A 17,335-nucleotide genomic window follows, 5' to 3' on the forward strand; every position below is an offset into this window, starting at 1 on the left:
GAGCAGACTTTAACCACAGGGCCATAAAGAAAGTCTATTTGTTATCTGTTATTGTGTGACAAATGACCCCCAAATCTAACAGCTTAAAACAGTGAATGTTTATTATTTTTCAGGTTCTGTGGATCAGGAATATGTGAAAGGCTAAGCTGGGATGTTCTTGACTCAGGGGCTTTTACGAGGTTGCAATCAAGGTATTGGCTGGGGCTGCACTCATGTGACAGCTTGACTGGGGCTACAGGACCCATTTCTGACAATGCTCACACATGTGGCTGTGGGAAGGCAGCCCCAGTTCCTCACCACCTGGGCCTAACCATAGGGCTGCTTGAGTGTGCTTATGACAATTAAATTAGCTGTATATCAAGTGCTCAGTAGCCAGGTGTGGCTGGTGGCTATTGTGTTGGACTAAGCAGTTAAGACTGACAGGTCCCCATGCACAGGCAACAGAAATTCAGTAGGATCTCCCACAATCAAATGTGTGATTCAGATTGGGCAGACGTGGAAATAACAGAGGGGCCAGCGGGGACCTGACCTACTCTAGGGGTTTACAGGAGGTTTCTCTCGCCAAGAGACACGGAAGCTGGTGTTAATCTAAAGGAATATGCTAAAATTCAGCTCTTGTTGCAATAATGCTGTGGAAAAAAATACCCAGCCTCAGGGGCCACAGCCACAAGCATTTATTTTCATGCTCCTGGGGCTGCATGCTCACTGAAGTTTGACTATTATAAGCTGGGCTTGGCTGGGGGTGTCACCAGGGAAGGATAAAGGTCATTGTCCACCCGTGGCAGTGTGAAGGCTTCCTCTCTCAAAAGAACTCACACTGGGATATAGACGCTGCCACCATGGTGGGGCTCTGTGTGGCACCGGTGCCCCTGTGTCCCCTGCTCCATGGCCATATTAGGACAGGACATCTTCCCTTTGCAACTTGACAGTAAACCTGAATATTTTTCTAACTGGAGTATTTAGATCCCAGAGTATCCAGGGACTTGTCTGTAGAGTTTAAGCATTTTCCAGGAATTCTGGTATACTTTCATAACACTGATAGTTACCCCAAATGATCAGATCACATTCTAGGTTATTTGGAGAACCACAGTCAAAATCAAGAACCATGATACGGTTTTCAGCCTGTGTTTGCCTTTGTATTTTTGACTGAATTGGTAGCCAGCAGTCATCTAAGTAGACAGTGTGAGCTTAATTCCAGTATATCCCAAACTCCTGAAATCCAGGTTTGTTTCCATCATCCTCACCGCCCAAGACAGCACGATGGTCCGAGACTCCAGTCTTTGGGCAACTGCCACAGCCTCCTAAATGCTCTCCTTATTTGCCTCTTCATCCTCTTACCCCCAAAGCAGTGTATTCTCTACATGGCAGCCACTTAATAGGCAAAGAAACTGGGAATCAGCAGGGATGACTAACTTGGCCTTGACTATCATGGTAAGTGTCAGAACCTCAATGGGAACCCAGCCAGTCTGACTTTCACTTAGTCAGTCAGTGGTAAGAATAGCATTTTGGGATCAGCCCGGCCTGTGGGTGGATCCCAGTTCTGCTGTGCAGTAGTTGTGTGAGCTTCAGCATGTGATCACCTTTTGTATTTTCACTTTTCTTGCCTTAAAGTGCGCTAATAATAACCTCATAGAGTTCGAGTGAGGAGTTAGAGAAGTCATTGCAGCGGGGGCTGTCAGGGCCCCCAGAGCCTTACAGTTCGGAGTGTTGGGGCCAGTGCCTTATCGACACAGGACTTTCTTCCAAACCACAGATCTCCTTGCCCAGACAGAGCTGAAGTGCTGAGGAACTAATATACATAGGAGCATCTTTCTACCATGACTGCTGGCATATAACTAGTCTAGCTTCCTCTCCTCTTGGGTGTAATAATTCTGAGGTATGTGTGCTACACGGTTTCCCAGAACTCCCCAACAGAATTAAGCCCCAGATGGCCACCATGGTAACATTCTTTATTGGCCATCTCCCCTACCCTGTCTCCTTCCCTGACTACCCTGTCAATGTTTCCTGAGACCTCCTACCTGCATTCAAATCCTTGTCTCAGGGTCTGTTTTTGGAGAACCCCGACTAAAACACAACGCAATCATTTATTCATTTAACAACTATTTATTAAGCTCTTCCATGAGTTAGACTCTCTGCTAGATCTTGGGGATGTTGCAACGGACAAGACAGAATGTATCCCTGCTCTCAGGCAATGGCAAGTAAATAAATAATGCCATCATTTTGGATAGTGACAAGTACCGTGAAGAAAATGATGGGATAGTGATGGGAGCAGGTTATATGGAGTGGTCAGGGAGGGCCTCTCTGAAGAGCTGATATTTAAGCTGAGACCTGAAGAATGAGAAGGGACCAGCCAAGAAACAATTTTGGGAAAAAGCATTCCAGAAAGATAATTGTTAAGTAGACTCTGACATAAACATGTGCTTGGAGTATTTATTGAAAGGAGCAAAATAAAGTTACAGAGTTGAGATGTAGTCAACTAGAGAGAACATGTTAGAAGTAAGTTGGGGAAGTAAAAGTAAGCAGAGGCCAGGTCATGCAGGCCCTAGGACATGGTAGGAAATCTGGATTTTATTGCAATGGCAATGACAAGCTACCCAGAGTTTTCAGCAGAGGAATGGCATGATCTTAGCCAATAAAACACAAACAAACCAACAAATTCTGTTAGGCTCGGTATGGGAAATAGTCTGTAGGCGACAAAGGCAAGGGCAGAAGCAAGGAAACTTTGCTGGCTATTGCAGTAGTTTCTGATGAGATGTTGGTGGCCTGGGCTAGAGTTGTAGCACAGGAAGTGGGTAAATTTTAGACATTTTTAAAATGTTTATTTATTTTTGAGAGTGAGAGAGTATGAGCAGGGGAGGAGAAGAAAGTGAGGCAGACACAGAATCCGAAGCAGGTTCCAGGCTCTGAGCTGTCAGCACAGAGCCTGATGTGGGGCTGGAACTCACAGTAAGATCATGACCTGAGCCAAAGTCAGACGCCCAACCCACTGAGCCACCCAGGTGCCCTGAGACATTTTTGAGTTAGAGCTGGCAGGACTTGCTGACGGATTGAATCTGGAGGTTGAGGGAGAGGAAACAAAAATGGCCCATTTCAATTTCTCCTAGTACAACTGGGAGGATGGTTGGGTCATGTACTGAGATGGGCTACCCTGGCAAGGAACAAGTTTTGGGTGAGGATGTGAGTGTGGAAATGAAGAGTTCTGTATTAAGGTAGAGTCGGTCATTAGATACCCAAGAGGACGTGTCCCTGTAGGCAGCCGAACTATGGATCTGTAACCACCCTCTCAGGGTGGGGGTTCAGGCTGGAATGGCAATGGGAAGTCTTTAACCTCTAGCACAGCGCTGTCCAATAGAAAGAGTATGTGGGCCATGTATACAAATTATTCTTTAAACATTTATTATTTTTTAAAAATATTAATTTTGGGGGAGAGTGTAAGCGGGAGAGGGGCAGACAGAGGGGGACAGAGGATCTGAAGTGGGCTCTGCCCTGACAGGCTGATGGCAGTGAGCCTGATGTGGGGCTTGAACTCACAAACTGTGAGATCACGACCTAAGTGTAAGTTGGAGGCTCAACTATTTATTTATTTTTGGGAGAAAGAGGGAGTGGGAGAGAGCGAGAGGGAGAGAGAGAGGAGGGGCAGGAGGGGAAGACAGACGGGGACAGAGGATCTGAAGCAGGTTCTGCACTGACAGCAGCAAACCCACAAACCATGAGATCATGACCTGCGCGGAAGTTAGTCGCTTAACGGACTGAGCCAATATACAATTTAAAACTTCCCAGTAGCCACAGTAAAAAAGTAAAAAGAGGGGCGCCTGGGTGGTTCAGCCGGTTAAAGGCCAGACTGTCTCAGGTCAAGTCATGATCTCACAGTTCCTGAGACTGAGGACTGCGTGGGGTCTGCGCTAACAGCGCGGAGGCTGCTTGGTATTCTGTCTCTCCCTCTCTCCCCCAAAATAAATAAATAAACTTAAAAAAGTAAAAAGAAACAATTTAAATTATGTTTATTTAGCCCAGTATATCCCAAATATTATTTTAACACGTAATCAACATAAAAATGGTTGATATTTTGCAGTCTTTCTTCCACACCCGCTGTGTATTTTTTTAAAAAAAGTTTATTTATTTTAAGGGGTGGGGGGGGGGCAGAGAGAGAGAGACAGAGAGAATCCCAAGCAGAGGCTATGACAGCGCAGAGCCCCATGCCGAGCTCCATCTCATCCATAGAGAGATCGTGACCTGAGCCAAAATCAAGGGTCGTATGTTTAACCCAGCGAGCCACCCAGGCGCCCCTCCGGTGTATATTTTACATTTAGGGCACATTAACTCGCACTCACTCCATTCCAAGCGCTGGGTTACCGCAGGCCAACTAGGGGCAAGCAGACAGGTCAGCACCGCAGCGGTTCCCCAAGGCGGGGGGCGGGGATGTGGGGAGCCGGGAGCCGGGAGCCGGGAGCCGGGAACCACCCGGCCAGCACAGGAGGAGGCGCTTCCGGTGCACCGTCTGGGACGGAAGCCGAGGCGGACCGGAAGTCGCTTGTGCGCGCGCTCCGCGGCGGCGGAAGGCGGAGGTGGGGGTCCAGGCCGCCTGAGGGCAGCTCCTGTTGCCGGTTGCTGGGTTTTCGGGCTGCGGGAGGTGAGCGGCCGGGGCGGCGGAGGTGGCCAGTGTTTGGGGCAGGAGGGCGGCGGGGCCCCGCAGGTGCGCGGCGTTCAAAGGGAGATGGCGCGGGCCCTGGAGTCAGGCTGTCGGGGTTCGCGCCCCAGCTCCGCTGCCTGCTCGCCTGTGACCTTGGGCAAGTCACCCCTCCTTGCCCCCAAGCGTTAGCCTCTTCACCTGTGAAGCGGGGATGATAGAACCTGCTCTACGCTGCTGCTGTGAGGATTAAATACTGTAATCCATGGGAAGGGCTAAGCACCGCGCCCGAAGCCTGGTAACCACACAAGAAAATGTTTGGGATGTTTATCGTTTATGTTCACTTTTGTTGAAGTGAGGTTGCCGTCTTAACGTTATTGGCGACTACCAGTTTTTGAGCCCCGCCCCCCCCAGCCCCTACATTGTGTTCTGCAGACATTTTGCTTACGTTATCACATTTGATCCCCCCAGCATTCGCAGAGATGGGTGCTATTGAGAAATGGAAGCCCTCCGAGTTTAAGAAGCACCCCAGGTGCCCAAGGTTACCTGGCTAGGCAGCATGTGGGTCAGACTACGACTCCAGAGCTCATGCTTTTAACTGTATTGCTCTGTACCTCCCAGGAAAGGGAGTGTGGGCTGCAAATGTGCAGTTATTGAAGACTTACTGTAAGCCAAGTTGGGTTTTTAATATTTCTTTAATTGTCACAACACCTCTGGGACACAGGTACTGCTTTGAATCCTTATTTTACAGATGTGGAATTGGCAGCTCAGAGATGGGAATTTGACTTGCCCAAGGTCACACAACAAGTAAGGGGCAGAAAAGAGTGACTTTACAGCTCTCTCTAAAAGACTGCTGTTCTCTGATACTTGAATGTAGCTTAGCATTGCTCCTGCCTGAAGTGCGGGTAGCCTATATGGCAGGTGATCAAGTGAGAGAGGTCATCGGCCACATCTGCTCATTTTACACGTACGGCTCCTGCCAGGAGTCAGTTACTGAATGGGAGATGCTGAGAATGTAGAAATGAATGAGATTTGTTCCCTGCTTTTAGGAACCTGTCTGCCTGTAAGGGATGGCAGAAGTGTAAGTAGTAACTAACAGCAGAGTGTGATGAGTCTTGAGATAGAGATTAGAAGGAGGCTTCGGGAACCCAGAGGAGGACCCCAGCCTAGACTTTGAGGATACAGGCTTCTAGGAGGAAACAGATCTAAAAGCATAGGAGTTGGCTCAGTAAATATATAGAAGATATACTGGGCAGAGAGAACAGTGTGTATAAAAGCCTAGAAGCTAGTGAAGATCAGTACAGAAATGTCTGGTATGACTGGAGTGAGGCAGTCAGGCTGGAGACCCTGAAGGGGTCTGAAGTCCGTTAAGGACATGTGGTAGAAAGAATGTCTCCATCTCATACTTTGAGTCATCTAGGTTACTTCTGGGAGGCATCCACTGTTTCTTTAAAAAAAAAAAATTTTTTTTTTAATGTTTATTTATTTTTGAAGGAAAGAGAGCGAATGGGGGAGGGACAGAGAGAGACGGAGACACAGAATCCAAAGCAGGCTCCACGCTCTGAGCTGTCAGCACAGAGCCTGACCCAGGGCTCGAACTCACGGACAGTGAGATCATGACCTGAGCCGAAATCAGACACTCGACCAACTGAGCCCCCCAGGTGCCCGCAACCACTGTTTCTTATGCATTCTGTAGATACTATGTTCATTTATAAGTGTGTACCTTAATATTGCCTTCCTTCCCCCACAGATTAAAGTACAGCATATTATAGGTACTATTGAACACTGTGCTTCCTTGTTTTTGTCATGTATGGATTCAGCCTTACTTTCCAACAGTTGCATTTTATTCCATTGTAAGGATGTACCATGTCTTATTTAACTAGTTCCCTTTTGATGGCATTTAGATCTTTTCCATTCCTTTGCTATTAGAAACACTGCTGCATTGAATATCTTTATACATGGGGCATTTTGTACATGTAAGACTGTATCTGTAGGATAAATATCTAGGAATGGAACTGCATCTGTAGGATAAATATCTAGGAATGGAACTGCTTGGTCAAAGTGTTTGTGTAATTTTCATGGAAAGTGGCAAATCACCCTGTATAAAGATTTGCAATATTCCATCCCCCCAGCTGTGTGTGAGAGGGCCTGGGTAGGAACTTTGAAGGCAGCAATTTGAGATTCTTGGAGGGTGGGAGGAGTCACTGATCAGACATGGTGCCTCATGTTAGATACTTACCATTTGAAGGAACTCAAAGGAAGATGCCTTTAGACAGTGGTTTTCATAGAAACAGGCATTGTAGCAAGGTGGCTAGGAGCGCCGGCTTTGTAGTCCTATAGACCTTCATTTGAGTCCTGGCTCTGTTGCTTAGGTGGAGCTTAGGTAAGTTCCTTAGCCTCTCTATGTCTGTTTCCTCATCTCTGAATGGGGTAACAATGGTGTCTATTGTCTATTTTGCCAAGGATTGCTGTGAAGATTTAATGCATTATTACATGGAAAGCCCTTGAAACTGTTCCTAGCACAAGGTGCTACTTTGTTATTTTGTCACACCATCTCCTCTCTCTACCACCCTTTTGTTTTGAAAATTGCCTGGATTTGTATCTTATCTCTGGCATCCCTTTGTGTGATCTTGGGTAAGTTGCCCCAGTTTTTTTGTTTTGTTTTGTTTTTTGTTTTTAACCTGTAAAATAGGGATAATATTAAGAGTATCTTCTTGGGTTTTTGTGTATTAAATGTATTAATACACTGGAAGTGCTTATAGCGTTGCCCTATATGTCATGTTAGTAAACATTGGCGATACTGTTCTTCTTTTGCAGGCTTTGGCTGTTGGTTTAGTGCCATGCATCCTTTACAATGTGTCCTGCAAGCACAGAGATGGGGCCCCTTGGCTTCTGTGACCTGGCTGCTGCTCAGGACCTGCAGGGCACAGAGTAGTGTCCACGGCACCACATGTCCCAGTCCAGAGAGGCAGCAGGAAAATGGAGTTCGGAAGGATTTCAGCTCTAGGCTGGCTGCTGGCCCGACTTTTCAGCATTTTTTAACAAGTGCTTTAGATCCTCAAGAGAAGCCTGATGTGGAGGACCCACCCCCCTATCTCACAGTGGATGAACTTTCTGGGAGGCAGAGAAAAGGTTGGTTTTATTTTTCTTTTCTCTTTGGACTTCTGCTGTGCTCCTTTCCAACATTCCTGATTCTTAATTGTTCTTTTATTGCAGACCTGGCTCTGCAGGGTTAATAGTATGGGAAGGCTGCTGGCTTATGGAATTGTCAGACTTTATCAAGTAACATTAATATAAAGAAACATACTTTTGGTCCATGTGACTAGGGGTGGAAGTCCTGGGGAGTCCTCTCTTTGGTTACTCTTGGAAACCCTATAGTCTCTGTTCTGATTTTTAGATCGTCTTAAGTCATAAGGCACCTTTCGCTATTGGTGCTGTAGAAATTCACTTTTTATGCTTCAATAAAGGTTTTCTGAGAAACACTATACAGTCAGTTAAAATACCTTTTCCTTTTTTCTTTTTCTTTTTTCTAAAGTTTATTGGGAGAGACAGAGAGACAGAGAGACAGGGAGAGAGAGAACTAGTCGGGGAGGGGCAGAGAGAGAGGGAGACAGAGGATCCAAAGCTGGCTCTTTGCTGACCAGAGAGCCTGATGCAGGGCTTGAACTCACAAACCGCGAGATCATAACCTGAGTAGAAGTCAGACGCTTAACCAACTGAGCCACCCAGGTGTCCCAAAATGCCTTTTAAAAAAAAAGTTTGAAAAAATAAAAAACAAGTTTGAAGAGACATTGAAGGGCAACCAGATCTCTCCCCCTTTGCTCTGTTTCAAAAAAAATATTTCCTTCTATAATTCTTTTTTTTCCAAATGTTTAACTGTTTGTTTGCTTGTTTATTTTGAGAGAGAGAGAGAGAGAGAGAGAGAGAGAGGGAGAAAGTGTGTGTGCGTGAACAGGGCAGGGGCAGAGAGAGAGAGGGAAAGAGAGAATCTCAAGCAGGCTCCATGCTGTTAGTGCAGAGCTGGATGGGGGGCTCTGTCCCACAAACTGCGAGATCATGACCTGAGCCAAATCAAGAGCTGGATGCTTAACTGAGCCACCCAGGTGCCCCTCCTTCCATAATTCTTAAAAGATTTGGTTGCAATCATATAGCACAAATCATTTGTAACTTGATGTTTTCATTTGACACTTTTGTAAATACTGCAGTCTTCATAATCAAATTTTTAAAAATTGGTACAAAATACTACATTGTGCTGTACTATGATGTACCTGTTCCCTATAGTAGGACATTAGGTTGTTTCAAAAGTTTTTATAAGTAATGCTATAATATGTATCTTTGTATATATACACACACACATATACATATAAGTGGGTGTATATATTCTAAGACCTTTTTTTTCAGAGTAAATATCAAGGAGTTGAATTAGTAAATCAAGGAGTGTGTACATCTTATGACTCCTGCTAGGTATTTTGTAGTCTCTTTTTTTTTTTTTTTCTTTTTAAATGTTTACTGATTTTTGAGAGAGCGAGCACAAGTGGGGGAGGGGCAGAGAGAGAGGGAGACAGAGGATCTGAAGCAGGCTCCAAGCTGTCAACACGCAGCCCAATGTAGCTCAAACCCAGGAACTGTGAGATCATGACCTGAGCCAAAGTCAGGTCATGACCTGAGCCTCAACCTGCTGAGCCACCCACACACCCACTAGTCCTCTTTTTTTAGACAAGGAAAGTGAGCCAAAGAGCATTAAAAAAAACCCAAAACCTGATGTTTCTTTCTTTTATAAATTACTGCTGTTTTCTGTTGGTTTTCATAGGATTTTTTGTCATCAACTTTTAACTTCATTTTGACTTTATTTGGGTCTGTGGATTAAAGATTGCCGGTGGAGGCAGGGGTTGATAGAGGAATTTAGTTTGAAAGGGCTTGCCAGAGTGTGAAATTGATGTTCCTATTTTTTTTTTTTTAAGTTTATTTATTTATTTTGAGAGAGAGAGAGTGCAGCCAGGGGAGGGGTGGAGAGGGAGGAAGAGAGAGAGAATCCCAAGCAGGCCCCATGCTATCTCATGAACCATGAAATCATTACCTAAGCCGAAACCAAGGGTCTGACGCTTAACCGCTTAATGGACTGAGCCACCCAGGCACCCTTTGATGTTGTGAAAGCTTTGGGTGGCTCAGTTGGTTAAGCATCCCACTCATGATTCCAGCTCAGGTCATGATTTCATGGTTCGCGAGTTTGGGACCTGTGTTGGACCCTGTGTTCACAGTGCAGAGCCTGCTTTGGATTCTCCCTCTCCCTTTTTCTCTCTGCCTCTCCTGCACACTTGCTCACATGCTTTCTGTCTCTCAAATAAATAAACATTAAAAAAGAAGCTTTATGCAAATGTGTTTTATGTCATAATACAGCCATACTTTTTTTTTTTTTTTTTAAAGGTTTTATTTTTAAGTAATCTCTACTTCATCGTGGGCTCTACTTCAACCTGGGGCTCAAACTTACACCTGGAGATCAAGAGTCCCATGCTCTGCTGACTGAGCCAGCCAGGTGCCACAATGCTTGCTTTCATTTGAGATGTATGTTTGTAGTTTGTAGTTTGTTTGTAGTAGGAAGTTACCTCATTTTTATTTTGTGGCTTTGTGTATCCTCCTGCCATTGTTGTTATTTTCAGAGGTTGGAGAACCTTGTTTTGAGAAGGAGGAGTGTAATGGATTTAAATTTATTTTTGGGGCGCCTGGGCGGTTCACTTGGTTTAGCCTCTGACTCTTGATCTCAGCTCAGGTGTTGATCTCCGGGTTGTGAGTTCAAGCCCTGTGTTGGGCTCCACACTGGGCATAGAGCCTACTTAAAAAAAAATTTTTTCCCCCTAAGTTGATAATCAACACTATCAGCTAGTCCTCCCTTTTCTGTTTTTATAACCACGTTGCCTTGATTCTCAGGTGCATGTTTCCCCTGTATTTTAAATGACATGGCCTGTAATTATGTATGTATGTATTGCAGTATTTCTTTTGTTCTGAAAGGCTGTTGTTAATTTGGCAGTACCTCTGGCAGTTAATGGTATCTTAGAATTGAGGCAACAGGGGACTTGGATAACTGGTTGCCTCAGATGTTTCTGGGGCATTTGGGAAAGAGACCTTTTGAGACATACGGTCCCTTTTAGTCTGCCTACTGTGGAATCCTCCTCTCATTGCAGTCTACCTGGAGACCTATGGCTGTCAGATGAATGTGAATGACACAGAGATAGCCTGGTCTGTCTTACAGAAGAGTGGCTACCTGCGCACCAGGAACCTCCAAGAGGTACGTGGGGTTTCTGCTTCCCTTGTTTCCTGGGCCTGGATGAGACTCTGCATTTGTGCCAGGACTTATTTTTTTAATTTTTATTTTTTTAATGTTTATTTATTTTTGAGACAGAGAGAGACAGAGCATGAACGGGGGAGGGTCAGAGAGAGAGGGAGACACAGAATCCGAAGCAGGCTCCAGGCTCTGAGCTGTCAGCACAGAGCCCGACGCGGGGCTTGAACTCACGGACCGTGAGATCATGACCTGAGCTGAAGTCGGTCGCCCAACCAACTGAGCCACCCAGGCGCCCCTGTGCCAGGACTTAGATACAGCTTTAGAAACAGGGTATGGCCTGGTGAGAGTGGGTTTCCTTGAGTAAAGTGTGTAGCATGGGACTAAGGTGTATTTTTGTTCTGGTTATTTTTGAAACTTTTATGGTGGTGCTCATTTTTAGGCAAGGATCTAGGTTAAAAATGGGCTGTGAGGTGGAGGGGAACGGAGGAGTTAGTGTTTAATCTCTGAACCCAACAGAGGAGATTTAGTTGGGGAATATGAAATGATTCTGGAGCTTGATGGTGGTAATGATTGCACAATAGTGTGAATGTACTTAATGTTCCTGAACTGTACACTTAAAAATGGTTAAAATGGTAAATTTTATGTATGTTTTTACCACAGTAGTAGGAATAATAGGAAAGAAAAAGCTGTGGGTAGTGATTCTACAAGGCAGATTTCAGAGATTGTAATTTTCCCTTTTTTTCCTATTTTTCCACTCAGGCTGATGTGATCCTCCTTGTCACATGTTCTATCAGGTGGGAGTTTGTTCTTTACCTAGAGAGCGAACGTGTTTTGATGGAACTGGGCTGACATTTGCCGAGCACGTGCTGTGTATCCTGTCTCGTGCTGAGCACTATACATACACTGATTTAATTCTCACAACCACCCTATGGGGTAGGTGCTATAATCAAACCCATTTTATAGATGAGGAGTATGTTGAGGCACCCAGCTTTTCCTAAGGTTTCTCATGCAGGTAATGGCACTTGTTTAGGATGTAGCATCATGAGGGTTAGGGTGCAGTCAGTGGCCGGGGACAGGGTTCTTCTGAACGGAGATGGGTGGCATCCATCGGAAGTAAACATATTCTGTTTCTTACTTTGTTTCTGTGTACAAGGCACATTTGTGTTAGTGTTTCCTTAGTGTTAATGGAATCCAGCATTTTTGTTGGGGGTGTTTCTGCTGTAAGACACTGAACTAGATGGCTTTGGGAGATTCAGAAATGAACCCTCCTCCATGGAGCCTTGCTTTAAGGAGCTTAGTCTGATATGGGAACTAAAGCAGAGACACAAATAGCTCTAACATCTGGCAGAAAGCACTATATAAAAAATCAAACAATAAAAGAGAAGTTGCTAAGTATAGGGCAAAGTATAGTTATAAGGCAGTTAAAGGGCGGACAGACTCTACGAGGCTTTGTGAAGTAGATTCTGAGTTTGACATAAAGGCTTGTCAGGTGTGGAGATATGCAGGAAGGGTGTCATTGTGGGAATGGTGAATTGTAGCAAGTGGTGCTTCTTCAGTTGGCTCCCTGCCTGTCTTCCCTTAACTTAAAAGGTAGATATTCATTTAAAGGGTTGAAGTTTCTTTTGATTTTATTTCCGTTGCCCCACTCTTTTAGCTTGTGGTATAGTTGATTTTCAGGTTCAGTTATACCTCTTTTGATCTTTGTAGGGAGAAGGCTGAACAGACCATCTGGAATCGTTTACATCAGCTTAAAGCCCTGAAGACAAAACGGCTCCGCTCCCGAGTGCCTCTGAGGATTGGGATTCTAGGTATCCGGTAATTTGGAGATTTTGTGTTTTGATACTTGGGCTCCATGAAAATTAAAAAAAAATTTTTTTTTTTTATGTTTATTGATTTTTGGGGAGAGAAAGAGAGACAGTATGCAAGCAGGGGAAAGACAGAGAGAGACAGAGACACAGAATCTGAAGCAGGCTCCAGGGTCTGGGCTGTCAGCACAAAAGCCCGATGCAAGGCTTGAACTCACAAGCTGTGAGATCATGACCTGAGCTGAAGTCAGATGCATAACCAACTGAGCCACCCAGGTGCCCTGAAATTTTTTTTTTTAAGTTTATTTGTTTATTTTGAGAGAGAGAGTGCATACACGTGCAAATTGGGGAGGGGCAGAGAGGGGGAGGGGGAGAGAGAATCCCAAGCAGGCTCTGTGTTGTCAATGCAGAGCCTGATGTTGGGCTTGATCCCATGAACCTTGAGATCATGACCTGAGCTGAGATCAAGAGTCGGATGCTCAAGTGACGAGCACCCAGGTGCCCCTTCATGTAGCTTTGTATGCTAGGGTTTCCGTTAGATGCTGGATTCCCAGCGTTTGAAGAAATGTCATGCGTCCCATGTAACTTTTGTATTTGTTGTCAAAGGCTGTAGCATGAAATAAGCTAAAGCTCATAAAAAGGGCTTTCCATAGTGCCTTGAAGTCATGGGTACTCAGAATATATGGTCTGTCCTTGTTAGAGTTTAATGGGGCTGATGGTGGCAGAGTTATGGATAGGAGAGAGTTTGGCGTCTGAAGGAACAAAATGAATTTAAAGTGTAGGCACCTTTCGTCTTGACTCCTGAAGTAGAGCCAAGTGAGGATCTAGATCTGCACTGACCAGTATGGTAGCCGCTAGCCACATGTGGTTATTTAAATTTAGCTAAAATTAAATAATATTAAAATTTACTGTTTCACTCTCACTAGCCACATATTGACTTCTCAGTAGTCACACTTGACTCGTGGCTACCATTTTGGACAGCACAGATAAAGAATATTTCTATCATTTGAGGAAGTTCTGTTGGACAGCTCTGATCTAGCTGAAATGTTTTGTTTCTTTTTTTATTTTTTATTTTTTAATGTTTATGTATTTTTGAGAGACAGAGAGAGACTGAGTGTGAGCTGGGGAGGGACAGAGAAAGAAGGTGGCACAGAATCCCAGATAGGCTCCAGGCTCTGAGCTGTCAGCATAGAACCCGATGCGGGGCTCAAACCCACGAACTGAGAGATCATGACCTGAGCTGAAGTTGGACGCTGATCTAACTAAGCCCATCCAGGTGCCCCTGAAATGTTTTGTTTCATTTCAGTTCCTTCATTATAGAAGCCCCTGGCTATATCTTTGTTAGGAATTTCAGAAATCCCCCCAATACTTTGTTTTTTTTATTGTGGTAAAATATAGGTAACATGAAATTTATCATTTGAGCTCTTTTTTATTTTTTTTTAATTTTTTTTTTTTCAACGTTTTTTATTTTGTTTTTGGGACAGAGAGAGACAGAGCATGAATGGGGGAGGGGCAGAGAGAGCGGGAGACACAGAATCGGAAACAGGCTCCAGGCTCCGAGCCATCAGCCCAGAGCCTGACGCGGGGCTCGAACTCACGGACTGCGAGATCGTGACCTGGCTGAAGTCGGACGCTTAACCGACTGCGCCACCCAGGCGCCCCTGAGCTCTTTTTTAAAATGTACAGTTCAGTGGCTTCAAGTTTATTCATATTGTTGTACATCCATCGCCACCATCCATTTCCAGAACTTTTTCATCTTCCCCAACTGCAACTCTCTACCCATTAAATAACTTCCCATTTCCCTTCTCACCTTAGCTCCTGGCAACTTACCATTGTACTTTCTGCCTCTATGAATTTGATTATTCTCGGTAACTCATACAAGTGGAATCATGGAATATCTGTCCTTTTGTGAGTGGCTTATTTCATTTAGCACAATGTCTTCAAGATTCATCCATATTGTAGCATATATCAGAATTTCCTTCCTTTTTTAAGGCTGAATAATATTCCATTTTATGTATACACCATATCTGTTGATGGACACTAGGGTTGCTTCTACCTTTTGGCTATTGTGAATGATACTGCTATGAACATAGGTGTATAACCAAGAATAGGTTTTTTTGTTTTTTTTGTTTAATGTTTATTTTTGAGAGAGGGAGAGAGGGAGGGGCAGATTGATGGAGGACAGAAGATCTAAAGCGGGCTCTGTGCTGACAGCAGTGAGCCCAATGAGAGGCTCAAACTCATGAAACCATGAGATCATGACTTCAACCGAAGAAATCAAGAGTCAGACCCTTAACTGACTGAGCCACCCAGGTGCCCCTGGATGATGGCTTAATTTTTTTCTGAGCATTTAATTGATTTCTTTAGTTGCTTGCTTCCTTTGGTTTTCTCATATAGGAAGATGCAGGTTCCAGTGCTATGGAAGAATTGGGCAAATTTGGGGAATGATGATGCTAAACTCTTAGAGAAGTTTCTGTGCCCTGGTCTCTGAATGTAGCTGGAGGTAATGTGTACTGAGAAGAAACCACGAGACCAGATGCATTTGTGAATGGGTACTTAATTTTGTTTTCCTTCCTCAGGCTGCATGGCTGAGAGATTGAAGGAGGAGATCCTCAACAAGGAGAAAATGGTGGATATTTTGGCTGGTCCAGATGCCTATCGGGACCTTCCTCGGCTGCTGGCTGTTGCCGAGTCAGGTCAACAAGCTGCCAATGTGCTGCTCTCTCTAGATGAGACCTATGCTGATGTCATGCCAGTCCAGACAAGCCCCAGTGCTACATCAGCCTTCGTGTAAGACACTGCCCAAGAGACAGGGAGTGAACTTCTCCTTTCTCACTCTTAAAATAATGTTAATTTTGCTACACTAAAGCAAATTAATACATGCATATAGGACAAAACATAAAAAACAAAAAACTGATAAAGTCAGACTCCTTCACATCTCTTCTCCCCGGTCTTGTAGGCCACCTCAGAGGCAGCCATGTTAGTAGTTTCTTGTATAGTCCTTTTAGGAGTGTTCTTTCCATATCCATTCATACATGTAATATGGGATCTTTCCTACCATTCTTTCTGTATTCTAATTTTTTACTTAGGAAAATATCTTCAGCTTTCTTATTCCTTTTTTTCTTCCCCTGAACTTTAACTGAAATAAAGTAGTAAAATCTGGTGACAAAATAGTTCATATTTGTTGAAGAATACGTGGAAAAGATAAAAAAAAAAAAACATAAAGAGGAAAGTAAGAGTCACCTATATTCCAACCACCTAATGATGAACACTGGTATCATTTTGCTATATTACTCCTGTCCTTTCCTGTGTGTGTATGCTTTGTACCTGTGTTTAGTTGTAAAAATGGGCTCTTGATATACTTGGTTTTATAACCTTACTTTAAATGGTGAAATATTTTAATTTTATGTAATTAAATTTTCTATAACAGAGATTGACAAATAGGCAAAAAAAAAATTACAGCCTGTGTTTTGTAAATGAAGTTACTGAAATAGAGCCTTACCATTTGTTTATATATTATCTGTGGCTGGTTTTGCCATTACAGTAGCAGAATTGAGTAATCGTGACACAGACCGTGTGGTCTGCGAAGCCTGAAATATTTACTGTCTGTTTCTTATAGAAAGTTTGTCAACCTCTGTCATTTTAATGGCTATACCACACTTCTTGGAAAGCTTAATAAAAACAATAGCTAACATTTATTTAACAGTTCTTCAGTGAACATCTTTGATATTCATAATTATTTTCTTAAGGTAAATTAATGTTTTCATATACAGGATGCAAATGGAAGAGAGTGATTTAACTTAGAAACCTAATAATTGGATCAGGAATGAGTGAGAACTATGAATTCCTGTTTTAAATCTGAAGTTTCTCAGGGGCGCCTGGGTGGCTCAGTCGGTTGAGTGTCTAACTTCGGCTCAGGTCATGATCTCGCTGTCCATGAGTTCAAGCCCCATGTCAGGCTCTGTGCTGACAGCTCAGAACCTGGAGCCTGCTTTGGATTCTGTGTCTCCCTCTCTCTCTGCCCCTCCCCTACTTGTGCTCTTTCTCTCTCTCTCTCTCTCTTTCTCTCTCTCTCTCTGCAAAAATAAAAAAAAAAAATAAAAAAGAAATCTGAAGTTTTTCCTCCCCATACACACTTCATAATATATATATTTTTCTGGTGTAGATGTAAGAAGTTCAAACGTTTTCTATTTATGGGGTATACTCCTGGTACATCTGCACCCTTTTCCTCACCACTGTGCTTCCTCTGGGTAACTGCTCTATCTACCAGTTGCAATGTGGTTTATATCATGTGCTTAGATACTAGTTTTTAAAGATAAAAAATGTCTGCCTTAAAAATGTCTCAGATTGGTCCAGTGTGAATATGGTGCCAAGAGGATTCAGAGCCAAAGGATAACGTCTAGGGAACTCTGACCTGCTCCTTGGGTGGGAGCAGGTGTCCCATTCCTCTTACTAAGTTTTGGTGCTTTTCCCCCAGGTCTATCATGCGAGGCTGTGACAATATGTGCAGCTACTGCATCGTCCCTTTCACTCGTGGCCGGGAGAGGAGTCGGCCTGTTGCTTCCATTCTAGAGGAAGTGAGGAAGCTTTCTGAGCAGGTGAAAAGTTCTGTTGGCTTTCATC

The 17,335-nt window shown here is 44.0% G+C and overlaps 1 protein-coding gene across 2 annotated transcripts in view; it reads left to right on the forward strand.

Annotated features, from left to right (window-relative positions):
* Positions 1 to 4,505: 4,505 nt before the first annotated feature.
* CDK5RAP1 (CDK5 regulatory subunit associated protein 1) overlaps positions 4,506 to 17,335 on the forward strand; it is an 83,790-nt gene continuing 70,960 nt past the window's right edge. Inside the window, exons 1-7 of one of the 2 annotated variants that reach the window (XM_045444878.1) lie at positions 4,506 to 4,630; positions 7,445 to 7,759; positions 10,807 to 10,910; positions 11,667 to 11,701; positions 12,615 to 12,715; positions 15,292 to 15,502; positions 17,190 to 17,310. In XM_045444878.1, the coding sequence (XP_045300834.1) occupies positions 7,468 to 7,759; positions 10,807 to 10,910; positions 11,667 to 11,701; positions 12,615 to 12,715; positions 15,292 to 15,502; positions 17,190 to 17,310 (864 nt within the window). In that variant the 5' untranslated portion in view covers positions 4,506 to 4,630; positions 7,445 to 7,467. The remainder of the gene's footprint in view (positions 4,631 to 7,444; positions 7,760 to 10,806; positions 10,911 to 11,666; positions 11,702 to 12,614; positions 12,716 to 15,291; positions 15,503 to 17,189; positions 17,311 to 17,335) is intronic. The other variant, XR_006703238.1, reaches the window with a different exon arrangement.

This window comes from Leopardus geoffroyi, chromosome A3, assembly GCF_018350155.1.
Source record: "Leopardus geoffroyi isolate Oge1 chromosome A3, O.geoffroyi_Oge1_pat1.0, whole genome shotgun sequence".
Taxonomy (NCBI): domain Eukaryota; kingdom Metazoa; phylum Chordata; class Mammalia; order Carnivora; family Felidae; genus Leopardus; species Leopardus geoffroyi.